General features: G+C 45.9%; 4 protein-coding genes across 4 annotated transcripts; 3 read left to right on the forward strand and 1 right to left on the reverse strand.

Moving 5' to 3' along the window:
- Window positions 1-1409: 1409 nt before the first annotated feature.
- On the forward strand, window positions 1410-3290 carry cps1 (Gly-Xaa carboxypeptidase; the record flags this gene model as incomplete). Its single annotated transcript, XM_057248226.1, has 3 exons — window positions 1410-1768; window positions 1846-3182; window positions 3247-3290. 3 exons carry the CDS (start codon window positions 1410-1412, stop codon window positions 3288-3290), a joined length of 1740 nt encoding a protein of 579 aa, XP_057112658.1.
- A 2123-nt stretch (window positions 3291-5413) lies between these two features.
- gta1 (glutaminase GtaA) lies at window positions 5414-7804 on the reverse strand (the record flags this gene model as incomplete). Its single annotated transcript, XM_057248227.1, has 7 exons — window positions 5414-5483; window positions 5535-5670; window positions 5723-5866; window positions 5921-6123; window positions 6177-7200; window positions 7251-7543; window positions 7611-7804. 7 exons carry the CDS (start codon window positions 7802-7804, stop codon window positions 5414-5416), a joined length of 2064 nt encoding a protein of 687 aa, XP_057112659.1.
- Window positions 7805-12568: 4764 nt separating this feature from the next.
- N7479_000530 (SIMPL domain-containing protein) lies at window positions 12569-13303 on the forward strand (the record flags this gene model as incomplete). Its single annotated transcript, XM_057248228.1, has 1 exon — window positions 12569-13303. The coding sequence occupies one exon, from the start codon at window positions 12569-12571 to the stop codon at window positions 13301-13303; it is 735 nt and encodes a 244-aa protein (XP_057112660.1).
- A 460-nt stretch (window positions 13304-13763) lies between these two features.
- N7479_000531 (ABC transporter integral membrane type 1) lies at window positions 13764-14153 on the forward strand (the record flags this gene model as incomplete). Its single annotated transcript, XM_057248229.1, has 1 exon — window positions 13764-14153. One exon carries the CDS (start codon window positions 13764-13766, stop codon window positions 14151-14153), a length of 390 nt encoding a protein of 129 aa, XP_057112661.1.
- Between the last annotated feature and the right edge of the window lie 236 nt (window positions 14154-14389).

The following is a 14389-nucleotide window of genomic DNA, read 5'->3' on the forward strand; positions in this document are numbered from 1 at the left end:
ATATTCTACAAATAGTTATTAGTATGTATCCAGCGCGGCATAGTTGGGACACGGACATTAAAATTGAGTGTCGACCCTATTTTGGATCCATGGTTCAGCCGAAGCTTCCGTGTTGTGTGGATGCCTTGTTTATCAGGTTAAACACCAGTCCCTATCCCTTATCTTCTTCCTTTCTATGTACAAAGTATGAGATTTCAATTGAACCTGGAAAACAGATTCAGGTATCCTTATTTTGATCCAGTGATACGGAACTCGCACAGGTGGAGAGAAAACACAGGTGGGGAGGAAATAATGACTTGGTTGGGTTAGGTTAATCGCAATGGAATCTTCCCGCCGAATTTCCCCGAGCAGTATTTTCTGAATTTTTCAAAGATGCTATATTTCTTCGAGGTAAGTCAGGGGTCTATTGGTATTGCCTATATCAGCATGATCGACGGTTCAGGTTGGAAGAGAAGACGGCGAACTCATTAGATCAAGCAAGGTCAGGAGCAGGGGTTTACCAATATTGCAATGTTACTACCAGATCCAAGTTGACACAAAATACGTCTTAATTGTAGAGATTCGCGCTCCTGGTACCTACGTCAAACTAGGATCAGTTATGACGACCGATACATGGTACTAATGATTATTCTAATAGAACAAGTCACTCAAGTACACCCCGTACAGTCAGCAAGGATAATATGAATCTAAGGGTATTCCAAGGTTGGCAGGGATAAGGACTTGCCATAACATTCCGAGGAAATGTTTAGTATCGCTTACTAGACGGAAGAGGCTGTTGTCTTATTCGACTTGGTGAACAATCATATACAAGCTGATCATATCCATCTGGTTTTCTCCCTTTTATGTACCAGAGAAGCAAATTCCAATTTGGGAAAATGTCGAGTAATGCACAGACTTGACATTGTTATTCAGTTTATGGCCGTGGAACGGCGATGCCTACTTTATCTTGGCTTAAATACTAACCAAGTGGCTTTAACCCATTCAAAGGTCAAGAATTAAAGTTGAACTCTCAACCCCAACATAATGAATACACATGTTGAGATGGAGCCCGCTCAGGCAGTGAGATTAGGATGGTCGCCTGATTGTTCGGGCTTGCAGCTAAAGATAGAAGATAGTTATTTCTGATAGCTCATCTCTCTTTCCAATCAACAACTTTCCCCCTCTTTCTGGCCTTTTGTCTTGCGGACTCCAACAAGATACTACACTTACCCCAACTCTCGGCAAAATAATCAACCCGATAGGGCAATTCGCCATCGGCAACAGCCGCCAACCGAGCTGACGAGAGGGGAAGAAGATAAGATAACCATTGTTGACGTGCTCTCTCCAAGATATCGTGAATCTTTCCATGCCATTTTTCAAATATCTTTAGATATTTTCACTCGAAAGTATTGAATCAATTGAAGCCGACCATGAAAACCCTCTCGCTCCTCGGCCTGGCCGCAGTGCCATCGCTAGCGCTCAATATCCCCATACAGCAGCTTCTCTTCCCCGATGCCGATCTGTCGGTCAGTCATGATAACCCGCTAGCATACCCATCTACACGGGAAACCTGTCCACAGCCACCCAAGGTCAGCATCCCCAATGATGGCTTGCACTCGTCAGAAACCTTCCTCTCCGACGATACATTCCGTGCCCGTCAGGCAGATCGGCTCTCGCGTGCGGTGCAGATCCCAACTACCGTGGGTGATTATGCGGTCGATCCATACGACGAGGTCTTTGAGCCCGTAGTCAAATTCCAATCGCTGTTGAAGGAGATGTTCCCACTTGTGTAAGAAATTGCCCAATATTGAATATCGTCCGTCACCCATGAATGAAAGGAGAAAATGCTAAAAATAAACCACATAGACACAACCGCGCCAAGGTTGAGCACATTAACCGTCTTGGTCTAGTCTTCACCTTCGAGGGAGTTGACACTTCACGCAAGCCGGTACTTTTCATGGCCCACCAGGACGTTGTTCCCATCGACGACCCATCAGACTGGACTTACCCGCCCTTCTCAGGTTTCTTTGATGGCGAATGGATCTGGGGGCGCGGCGCAAGTGACTGCAAAAACGTTCTTATCGGACTCATGTCCGTAGCCGAAGACCTGCTCGCGCAGGACTGGAAGCCACAGCGCTCGGTACTGTTCGCATTCGGGTACGACGAGGAATCGCACGGCTTCCTAGGCGCCGGAGCAATTTCAAATGTTCTGGAGGAAAGGTACGGCAAAGACTCCATTGAATTCATCCTCGACGAGGGTGGGATGGGACTGGAGACCCTAGGTGATGAGTCCGACCCTAACGGTGAGATCCTGTATGCTCTCCCAGCTGTCGGCGAGAAGGGTAGCCTCGACCTCATTATCGACATTGCCGTGCCTGGTGGCCACAGCTCTATCCCACCAGCACACACCGGCATCGGTATCATGGCCGAGATTTTGTACAACCTTGAGCGGAAAGAGCTGTTCCCTGCCTGGCTGGATAGTAACCATCCTGCTTACGGGATGCTGGCGTGCCAGGCACGGTACTCGCCTGACTACGTTGAGAACTGGTTATCCGATAAGCTGGCAGCAAATGACCCTGCTGCTCTAGGCGAGGCTGTTGCCAGCTCCCGCGGTCCCGCAGTCCGCTATACTATGCAGACATCGCAGGCAGCAGACCTGATTCACGGCGGTGTGAAGACAAACGCACTACCAGAGAAGATCTCAGCGGTCGTCAACTATCGCGTGGGACTACATCAGACGCCCAATCAGTTACTTGAGCGCGCTATCCGACTTATCACCCCTATTGCGGAATCCCACAACCTTACTATACGTGTTGCCTTTGACGCCATGGCAGATTCCATGAAAGGTGATGTGAGTGACCGTACTCTCACACTGTCTCCTCTTGATGAACCTCTTTCCCCGGCTCCAATCTCCCCAACAGATCCGCTCACTTCGAAGGTGTGGGCACACTTCGCCGGAGTGGCACGTAGTGTTTTTGAGTCTCATCCGAACCCAGTTTCCAAGTCTACGTCTAAAGCTAAGCCAACAGTTATTGTCACGGGAGACGTCATGACTGGAAACACAGACACGCGCTTCTACTGGGCTTTGTCGGAGAATATCTACCGTTGGAGCCCGGGCCGTGCTGGCGGATCGCTGAATATTCATACTGTAGATGAGCGAATCCGCTTGGATGTGCATCTTGAAGGCATGATGCTTTATTATGGTATGTTCTATGTTCTCTTTTTCATTCATTCTCCCTTTGAAGAACTCTGGCTAATTTATATCAGATCTGATTCGGTCTTTCGATGCTTGGGATGGAAAGTCCGAGTGAACATACTACTCTCCATCATCAAATAATTTGACCCATATATATGAAGGTTTGATACATACGGTCTTCGGATCTAAAGATTCTCCCATTTCTGGTCGAGGACTCAATATGCACTGTTTTAAATTTTAACTAGAAGAACAAGATCTTTGCTGGATATCGCTTATTTATTTTGCGATCCCTCGATGGTGCCATGAAGTTGTGATATATACAAATCCCTAGCAAGCTCGCCTTAGAGGCTTGGAAAGAACCAAGTAAAATAAAGACATGTGACAAATGTTGTGGGAAACATTAGAAGAAAGAGTGAAATCCCTCTGGGCCATCTCGTAGCCTATACATACTAATATACCAAGTGTCAGAACATTGGAAGGACCTGATGTAGCGAGGAAGGTGCTATCCTTCCTTCACTCGTTGGAAAGAGATGTTGATGGGATGATAATACTGGTCTCTTAACTGGCCAAGCACAAAAAAAGAAAAAAGGATAATCCCTCCAACTACTCCCAGCGCAGGATCGAAACCCTCATCAGTTTCACCATTAACTGAATTTCCCAAGGCAGTATCAACCGGACTCATTATTCCATTCAGCAATCAGATAAATCCAGTGTCTCTCACCCACTCAGCCACCTGGGAAGAATTATTAACAGCTCAACTTGAACTGCATTCAAATAGATCAAGTCCTATTGTTTATGCTCTATAAATTCTACTCCAACTGCCTCTGATAATAGTATATAACTGCCCTTTAGGTTCTATCCCGTAATCTGCTTCATCATACCGAGAAGAAGCTTGAGTATGCATGTGCAAAGGTCGTAGATATACGCAGGCCACCATTGAACATCCGCTGACCGCCATGATCCATTTACCCCCGGATCTACCTTTGTTCCATAACAATTTTGTCATATATTATTCCCACCTGGGCATTCCACAGATTGAATATCATAGATCCTGCACTTTATCGACGTATATCTTTCAGGTACAACTCCTCACTAGCATTCATCACTTATGAGCCCAGTTTCTTGATTCCAATCCCTGTCATTGAACTCGCTTATGGGGTGGGTTACAAAAGCTGATGAATGATCTCGCCATTAGTGCTAATTGTTAGGCGTCCACCAGTGCATGATGGTTGTGGCCTGCGTGCTCGGGCTATCAAGCTTTCCTTACCGCCTCTCTATATACCGGTAACTTGTTAGCAAAAGACGCGTAAAAAGAAAATCAGAGCTTTCTATACACACGGTTATGGTATTTATATAAAGGGAATCGTTGAAAACCTCGGAGAATCGGTATTTCTAATAAAACCAATCGTAGGCGTCGTGGTCCTATGATATATCCTTTACTATACGTCAAAAAAGACAGTGGGTCCTTTTATATGCCTTTTGTCGCCAAATTAATTGTGTACAGAGGGGCGATGATAGAGACGTGATAATTCCGAATGCTCACTCAGGCAGTAACCACCATGCACTGGTGGAGACCTAAGAATTAGAACTAATGGCGAGATTATCTTTGTAGCCAATCCCACAAGCGAGTTCAATGACAGGGATCGGGAATTTAAGAGGCTGGGCTCGTAACTGATGAACGTTATGAGCAGAGGAACTCTGAAGATTATGTAGAATGAATGTGGATGATGAACTACCCACTGCTATGGAGCTCTTTATATGTTTTATGGGGACAAAGAGAGAGAGAGGTTTGAGTCGTAAACAGGCAGGCAAATACTGACTTTGCGAGATTGCATCGTATTGCAGCACGGATTTGTTATAAAATTTATGTCCTGATGTTGAAGCATCTAAACATATCCCTAGGTAACATGAAGAGAGGGCAAAAACATATATTCATGCATGTCTGAAATCATCACATACTCAGATATATGTATATGTGATGATTTCAACAAAACTTGTGCAGCCCATGCCAAAAGGCTAGGCTATGGATGGGTATAAGCAAGAAAGGCCATTACAAAGCCTGAAATCAATGAAGCGAATGGAAGGTATCCGGCACGTCCTCCACTTTTAGTAGTGGTAAATGTACTGGACCAGAACTTCTGAGCGAAAGTCTTTTGGGAGAAAAGCGAGCTTCACCAGGGAAAAGAAAGCCAGTAGGCGTTATAAGTGAAACAAATCGACAAGAAGCGAAGGGATCCGTTAGCGGACGAGGATAGGAGCAAAGCTACCACCCATGACGGGGCGAGCGACGAAAGTATTTTGCGGGTAACTAGGTTTCATTAGCAAGGACTATTACAGGCTTGAGGGTAGGTTGACATACTTTCCCGAAATAGTGTCGTACAGATCAGTCAGGGGTCGGTTAGTCGGTGTCTCGTTAATCCAGGTCGCGAGATCCTTGATAAACATAGCCCGAGTGTCGACTGAACTGATCGCTGCTGCAAAGCACTCCCAGTCACCTATCGAATTGTGAGTAATTTGACAATACATAGAGATCTGACGGACTGTTACCTTTGGTATATGTGTGGCGAGTGTCTAGGGGCACACCGTACTTGTTATCAACAGTTAGATAGAAGTTACTCTGCATCTGATAGACAGACTGTGGAACAAGATTCAGGCCCAGCTGGGCATCGGCAAAGAGGTTGTAGAGCAGACCTGCAGAAATAGTAAGCAAGGCTTCATCATGTCGAAACAGAGGGCTGAACCTACCATGGCTAGCGGTGTTGCCGTACGACAAAGTTGTTCGGGGCGGGTTGGCATCCTTCGCAATAGCTAGGTCCTGCCACTGGTTGATGTAGTCTTTGGCAATGCTCGAATAATTAGCAGCATCGGCGGTGTGACCAGTCTGTTTGGCAATGACTGCCATGGCCTGAATACCGATCATGCCCTTGAGTGCGAGGTTGGTTTGATTGCTAATCATACCGGTCAGCTTTGAAAAGTTGAGAGAAGGAGGGGGTTAACTCACGCTAGGGAGCCAGCAAAGTCGTCCGTAGAGATCTGATTTGCAGGGTAAAGCGAGTCCTGAACCAAATAACTGGTCCACTGCTTGAGCAGATGGTAGTGGTCGTTCAAAAAGCCAGAGTCACCCGACTTCTGCGCGTAAGCCAAAGACATAATCAGCATATTTCCGCACTCTTCTAATGGCATTTTCTCGTCGTTGCCATCGGAGTGACCCGTGGCATTCGGGTAAGATGAGCCTAGATCATGCATGGAATAGCTATTTGGGTACTTTCCAGCCTCCTGGTTCTCAAACAGAGGAGTGAGAACGAGCTTCAGGAGTTCGGGGTTGGTATACAGGAAAATCGGGTAGGCTGGGAAGACAACATCCACGGTGTTCATGTTGCCATCGGAAGAGATTTCCTTCAGGAAGAGATACATTTTGTCCTTTGTACCACAAAGTTGTGTGGCACCAAATGCCTGTCGAACCGAAAGCGAAGTAAGAGTGAGGTAGTCTTGGCCAGCTGTGGCAATTGAGTCTTGGGCCACTCTGCTATCGAAAGAGCCCGCAAGTTTGCTTGATTCGCTATAATCCTTGTGGAAAAATGAAAGAGCGGCCAACTCTGTATTGAAATAGCTCTTCCACAAGGACGGTACCGGGGCATACGCCGAACTTCCCTCGTATTGAATGGCTTCATCTTGTGTCAGACCGAGTGAGTAGAGTACGCTGGCGGGAGAAGAGCCGACCGGGCCTAGATCAGATGAGAACCCAAATACGGGCCAACTGTTGGAGATAGCCCGGAAGTTGGTATCGCGGCCATTGGTGAGTTTTCCGTTTTTTGTGAACTGACCACGGACATCGTTATCAACGCCAGATTGGTAAGTCATGCCTTTTGAGTCATCGGTGGCCCAGTACCAGTTACCCCATTCGGCCTGCTCGTTCTTTTGAGAAAAGGCCAGCTGAGACTGTCTGTGTACCTTGTGGTAGGCCACGCCGTCAGTGGTACCATACTCCCATTCTGCGATGGCACTTCGGTCACCAGATACCCATTCTAGCTTCTTGTCAGCTACTATATGTAAAGAGAGAGACTAGAGCACCAACCTGCAGAGATATCCGCGTAGACCTGCACATTATGATTCTGGCCATCAAGGGAAGAGACCTCGACATTGAGATAGGAGAAAACAAGTGACTGGCGCTTGAGATCGGTAGGTGTAACAGGCGACAAGAAACTAATCTTCATTTCAAGCTTATTCTCCACGTGCATAGTGAAGACGCTCTTAGTCGAGGTATACTCAAACGCGGTCTGATTGACGGTTTTAGATCCCGGGAGGCCCATCCAGGTATAGGTATTCCCGTCAACGCGGATTAAACCAGCCCATCCATTGATCTGGTTCCTATTCGCATTTCATTAGTAAAAGGAAAGTTCGCATATAGCTCAAAGGAGCATAGTGATCAACTTACTGCCAGAAGACAGGCCATTGACCAGCCAAGTACCCGCCATTCCCACCATCACTTCCTACGTTGAGCCAAGTGCTCAGGTACGGTGACCTAACAGCGAGTGGTATAGCCGGGGGACGGGCAGGGGAGAAGGTCGACTGTGCTCCAATGGAAGACACGAAGGAAGCGACCAGCAGACCGAGGCAATACAGCTGCATTATGACAGGGCTGGACGGAACAGATGGTAAGATACACAAAATCCAATGCAGGAGCAAGTCTGTGGTGTTATTTATTTGCAGAAAAGGAAATCAGCTCTGGGAGCTTGGCGCGACACCACTCTGACAGGACGACTGAAGAAAGAGATCAGCGTTGTGTTTACAGGAGAGGAATGTCAGCGACATTTTTATAGTCGAGCCAACCTACCAAGAGAGGGGGAGAACCCAAAGGTCCCTCCGAGACCCGCATGCCAGAATGTGCTCTCTATGGGGGAATATCAAAGCGGCTTGGCGTACGGAGTAATAAAATGTAGGTAGCAGCAGACCTGCATGTCTTGATTATTTCCAAGGATGCTAATCTGCTGACCTTTGTCAACATTTGGAGAAGATTCATGCTAAGAGAGGGATAGAGTGATGCCAGGGGGGTTCAGAACAGGGGTTGATATGGATGGAAGGGCCGTGTAAATGTTTGTAGACTTTCCTAGAATGGCTCAAGTTCAAAGTCAAAGCCCAAAAACGCGGTCTAGCGGTTTCCGGAAGAAACGGCATATCTTCACGTCGCATGGAAGACAAGAGGCGGTCTATGCAGATCTACGAAATTAGTAGCGTCAGTAGACAAGAGCATCGAAATTATCTGACTCTAGTTCGGTGCGCGCCTTGCAGATGACGGACTACAGAGTGGCATGGCGCAAATAAAGGCGTGGAGAAGAAGCGTGTGGTGAGAGGTGTAAGAAATCAAGACTGCAGAAGAAAAACAAAAGGTGGGTTGAGCGCATCGCCAATAGGCCCAGGGCAAAAAATTAAGGCACGAGTCAAGAGATGCACGAAATGCATGGTCCTTCATGATATCATCATGCGGACTTCTCGTCGGCTTTGATTTAATGCAGGATAATATCAGGCCTTGATCTTGAGTGGTTAATGAATCTGCGGGGAAATGGCGATCAGCAGCGTGGCATTCAACCCATGAGAAGGAAGAAATTTGAATACAACATAGCCACGATATCTTCGGTGTGGGAAATATCGGGAACCTGCAGTGAAAACTGAGACATCTGTCCATGAGTTTCTAGTCTCAAATCAGAGAGTTTCCCCTTGCAGTGAAGCTCGTCTCTACATGTCAGCTTTAGCCCCGAGGACCTGATCAGAGACAAAAATGGCTTGAGAAGTTCTACCAGTTCTAGAGGTGTGTGATACACGTACCTTGTATTGAATAAATAGTACTCCGTATATGAGCTGTGATCGCGTGCGCCACGTAAAATGCAGGATCCGGCTTGGAGTTCATGATCCACTCCCTATTGAACCTCCTTGCTGCGTGATATTGGTTTCTTTACTCCATAGTTTACAGTATGCTTTTTCCAAGGAAATAAGAACCTAAATCACACTTCTAATTGAATAGAAGTTCGAAATAACCAAATTTCACGTTTTCGGTGTCCGTTCCCCGGAGTAGATTATCTCCCTTTTCATGCTAGCCGCTTATGCAGTCTTGTTAGATTTCTTTCTTTTTTTCAGACTTTTTCTTCCCCTTGTCAGTTCTATAGGTGGAGAGCCAAAAAAAAATTGGAAAGGGGCAGAAACTGTGTAGACGACTTTCCTATGTATACTCTATGATTCCTCTCCCACACATACTACCTAATTCTACCGTACAGTGTCCAAATTATAGCTAAATAAGATCGTATTCCTTAAGATACTATCTTAGGAACTGTACTAACATTCCTAGTATCGCTCCGACCTGGATCCTTATTATCCAGTATAGGGGATCAGTGTTTGGAGGTTGGGTACGTGTTGGTTCAGATAAGAGGCGAGGATCAAATACTTCTTGACGAGTCAATTCTGTCATTGAGGAGTTGCAGCTTCACTAGTGAAACCTCCGAAGCGATGTTAGTAAATCGATTAATGAAACTCGAAATCTTGAACATACTTCTCGTTGACGGCTCAGTCCACTTCAGGATGGCAACAGCGCGAGCGGATCCATTTCTGCCGACCAATAAAAGGTCCATATCATCCATCAAAGCATCTCAGGATTCACTCCATCCTGACTCTATGGTGACAGATGAAAGACGGTCGCAACTTGATCCGAGAAGTCTTCCCTAAGGGCACCATGGGAATTGGAGCGCTGTAGGAATTTAGTATGCAAGAGGTCAAGAGAAGCGTATAGCAACTTACTTATGCCAGCACGTATATCAAGTTGCACTTGTTCATATAAAGTAGTCAAGTCACCAATATCCCGTAAGGTCTGTCACACGCCACCAATCAGAGGAGGAGTTATGTTGTGGAGTTGTGGAGTTGTGGTGGGGAAACCTTGTGGACGGCACATTCCCTCGTTTTGGTCACGTGAACAGGCCTCCTATAAATCATTATCATTGTCTGCTTGCTATTTGGGCTCTAGTTGACAAGATAAGGCTTATTAATAATAACAAAAGTTCAGCCTTTCTTGTCATCGTTTATTTCAGGAGTTCGTCTGATATAGAAACAATGTAGGAAGGTCACAAATGACGAGTCACATCAGAGGGACCACTAAAAAGGTCCTATCTACCTACTCCTGGGGGTTTAAGTGGACCAAAGAAGAGCCGGTAGCTGCCTGCAAAGCTTGGGTATTCTGCCGGTGGGATGAGAGAAGCATGTCGTTCTCAGTTTCCTTGGCGAAGGCAGTGGCAGTTCGAACGGGCTGCAGAAGGCGATCAAAATCGCAACGTATAGCGACTGCTGAATTCGAGAGCCCTCGGTTATAGATGACACATTGGTCGAAGCCGTTTACCGCACGGCGGTTGAGGGAGTATCGCCAACGTGGGTGGAAACTCGCCCACTAGGTAGTAGTAGTTCGCGCAATCATTGGGTGTGCCCCAGCATAGCGATCGACGATGTAAAGAGGAAAGATTCTATAGTCCTAGAGATAATAGCTAAAATTGATGCTTGAGAAAGTGTTAGTTATAATCGCTAAATAGACTCTCTGATGGATTATTAGAATCTCCGTTAGTGTTCTGTGGTGCGGAGGGTTAGCTTACGAGCGATATCCTCCTGGATATGGGTGATAGTGCCAAGCTCTATCCCCAAAATGGCCATATGTAGCCATTGACTGGCTTTGCTACTGTGCCATTGCTTCAAGGGTTAAATACGCCCCGTGATCTTCCAAGGTCGTATTGATAATTATTTACGTAATGAGTATGCTTGGGACTTTACAAGGTTGTTCACGGTGGGATCGCGTGTCACTCTGCAGATATAAGGGCCTTTTTAGGCAAAAGGCATTGTCATTGATCTCCAAATCCCTTCGGAGCAATGGTTTCTGTACACAATTAGAAGCGAACTTTTAGAATTGGTTTAGTACATACGTGGGGATACCCATATAAGCTTTTGATACTCCTGCCGGCCAAGCATTCACCTACCCCACTAAATGGCTTGTATATGTAGCAACATTTGAAGGTATAGCATGTCTGTAATTTAGCATGATTGCATGTATTTTGACTAATTGCACACCTTTAACCCCTTTTAGGTATAGAGCCTCTTAAAATATACTGCCAGTTGACTGTGTTAAATATCAAAGATTCTTCTCCACATATTCTGCACCAGTTTGCTTGATTTGGCAAAATTATCACATCTCTTGAAGACCCAGTTCCATTTACGCAAGAAAGTCTCACTAGCATTCTACTCTGCCGTATGCCACGTCTTTTCCCTCGCAATCAGGCTGGTCTCGTCGGTTGAAACATAGAGATCAACAAGATCATTATAAAGGGCAGTTTCGTCAAACCCTCAATATCTTTGTATATCCCTCATCTGGGTGATCGGGAAAAGATCTGTCCACGGGTGGTGAGAAATCTTCCGTTGTAATGCAGTAGAATGAAGACTCGTGGGCAAAAGATAATTCGTAATTTAGAGGATAATTCGTAGTTCAGAGATATCTGCACACCAAGGGAAAATGCATAGTCACCTTCGTCGAATGCCGAAAACGCGCTCCCGATTTCTCCGATGTAGTCAACCACTTTATATTCCATTATCCATGATAAGTATGAAGATCTGACTCAAAGAGCGCTGACATTGTGATGGACCATCCATGTCTACATTTGTAGTGATTGTTGTGCTTGGGTTTCTGCAGTTTGTTTATTATATCATATATGTCACAAATCGGCTATAGTGTTCATTGTTCGCGATTATTCCAGCATTTGGATATAATGTAGGTAAGTGTGTAGTCAGTAATATGTACAGTTCCAAGATTATTTGTTCACAACTAAATGACAGAATTCAGAAATACAAAAAACACTGGGCATGTGACCCGTGGACGATTGATAAGCGGTTTGCAAGAGACCCATTTCTCTAGTCCAGATAAGGTTAGAGCAAACTGCCCCAAAGACGCCAAGCATTTTGGAACACAAGTATTAAATCACTGGTACGAAGCCCCAACACCGTGCAACATACTTTGTACAGGGGTTCAGTCATGGGCCATCTTCTTGTTCTCTGTAGCAGAGTTAGCATGATATCTCGGGGATGCTGACTGTATATTAGTGGAGAGACTGGACAGACAAATCGTTCTGGAAATTCAGGTCGCTCGGCAGAGGCAGAATTAGTGTCTACCTACGGAGTAGTCTAGTCCCTAGCCCATAAAAAGTCTGTCATGTGATGCTGGAGCCTAAGTTACATATCCACTAGCGTCCCTTATCGTAGCAGAGTAGCTTGTCGGACAATAATCGGTGAGTCATCGTCATCGCCTTGGAACTATTTAAGGGTCCTGGGAACCGAGAACAAACTCAAGTGGATCAAATCTGAAATTTCTGCAACACTATGGAAGCTCTCAAGATCAAAGTTTGTGGAGAGTCGAGCATCACCCGCCTTGCTGAAGAAGGTGCTCTTCGGCTCACTGTGGAATCAGAGGGTTCTGACCTAGACTCCGTATCTAAGGAGGTCATTTCGAGATCTAACGAACTCAGTGAACTCTTCAAGGCACTGTCTCCCAAGACCAATACCGGCACTGCTACAGCAAACGCGGCGGTAACAAAATTTGCCTCTACTTTTCTTCGAACAAGGAACTACACCCCCTACGACAAAGATAACAAGCTACTGCCCAAGGTGTACCAAGCCTCCATGTCCCTAAGCATCGTATTCCGCGATATCACAAAGCTTAGCCAGGTGGTTGGCCAGCTTGTGGCCTACTCTAATGTGGAAATCAGTTCGATCGACTGGAGTTTGAGCGAGGCTACGCAGAAAACCTTACGGTCGCAAATGCGCAGAGAGGCTATTCGCGACGCAGTTACTAAAGCCAACGACTATGCCGAAGAGGTTGGAAGGCAAGTGTATCCGGTGGAAATCGTAGATGGGGGACAAAGCGCTGTCACGCAACACGCACAGGGAGGAAGATCCCTTTTTGGTGCCCCCACTGGTGCCTCCGCTGCCTTCGGAAATGCGAAAGGGGGAGTCTGTTTGGTGGCGCGTTTGGTAGTGGTGCTCCTAGCAACTCTCCAGAGCTTTCCGAGACACTCGATCTTAGTCCTCCAGACATTCGAGTTACGAGCTCGGTGACCGTTATGGCCCGGTCCTATTAGCGACTTCTTTAGAGTAATTATAGCCTATTTAGTTGCTCGTCATACTGAAACTATCTCAAAATCGAACATCCTTCCTGTGACATAACCTTTTGGTAATTTGCCGTATCAACTAATGTAAAAGCGTATATAGCGGAATATTAAAGCGCAAACCGATAAAACAAACTCGAACAGACAAGGCATATGTCCACATGTGCATCTTTTGCAACACCAGCCAGACGAGTATATAGAATATGTAGGCAGCTAGGATGGTTTGGTTGAGATAAATACATTTGAAGACTATATACGAGATCATCATTGACGGTGTCGACATCTCAACTCTTCCCAAGGAGAAGCTTCACTCTGCATTGGTCCCAATTTATCAAAATTCATTAGTCATTCCCGGCTCAATCCGTGAAAACCTTGCGTTGGGAATAGCATTAACTATCGATGATTCAGTGATGGTGTCTGCCTTGGAGGAAGTCGGAATTTGGCATCAAATTCGAGACTATGGTGGCCTGAGTGCGCACATCGATACAACTAATCTATCTAATGGCCAAAGACATATTTTATGCATTGCCCGTGCTATCCTATTTCCTGGTGAGATCGTCATCATGGATGAGCCTACGGCCGGATTTGATGAACACACCGAGAGATTGATCACGGGTCTTCTTCGTGAGAAGCTGAAAGGACGGACTTTAATCTCAATTACCCATCAAATCAAAACTGTGATGGACTCAGATCTGGTCATGGTCTTGAAGCATGGTGAAGTATCTGAATTAGGAGTACCACAAGAGCTTTTGAGTAGGCGAGGCATGTTCTGGCAACTGTACTCGGCCAAGACAACATAGAAATGTAGGGCGAAAACTTCAGGTCAATTCATACCTGTTGAGATTCTCTCTATGTCCTAATACTAGGTGGCTGGGAATGAGGGGACAAAGTGTGGGAGTATAACATGGAATACTGGTTGAAAACAGGGTATTGTACCCGAGAATGTCATTGCTACAAGGGAAATAAGCCTCGCCCCATATGAAAAAAAAGGAACAAGGAGCACAAGAAGAACATCCAAAAGCACATCCAAGAGAAC

This window comes from Penicillium vulpinum (genome assembly GCF_028829585.1).
Source record: "Penicillium vulpinum strain IBT 29486 chromosome Unknown utg000001l_segment0_segment0, whole genome shotgun sequence".
NCBI classification, from domain to species: domain Eukaryota; kingdom Fungi; phylum Ascomycota; class Eurotiomycetes; order Eurotiales; family Aspergillaceae; genus Penicillium; species Penicillium vulpinum.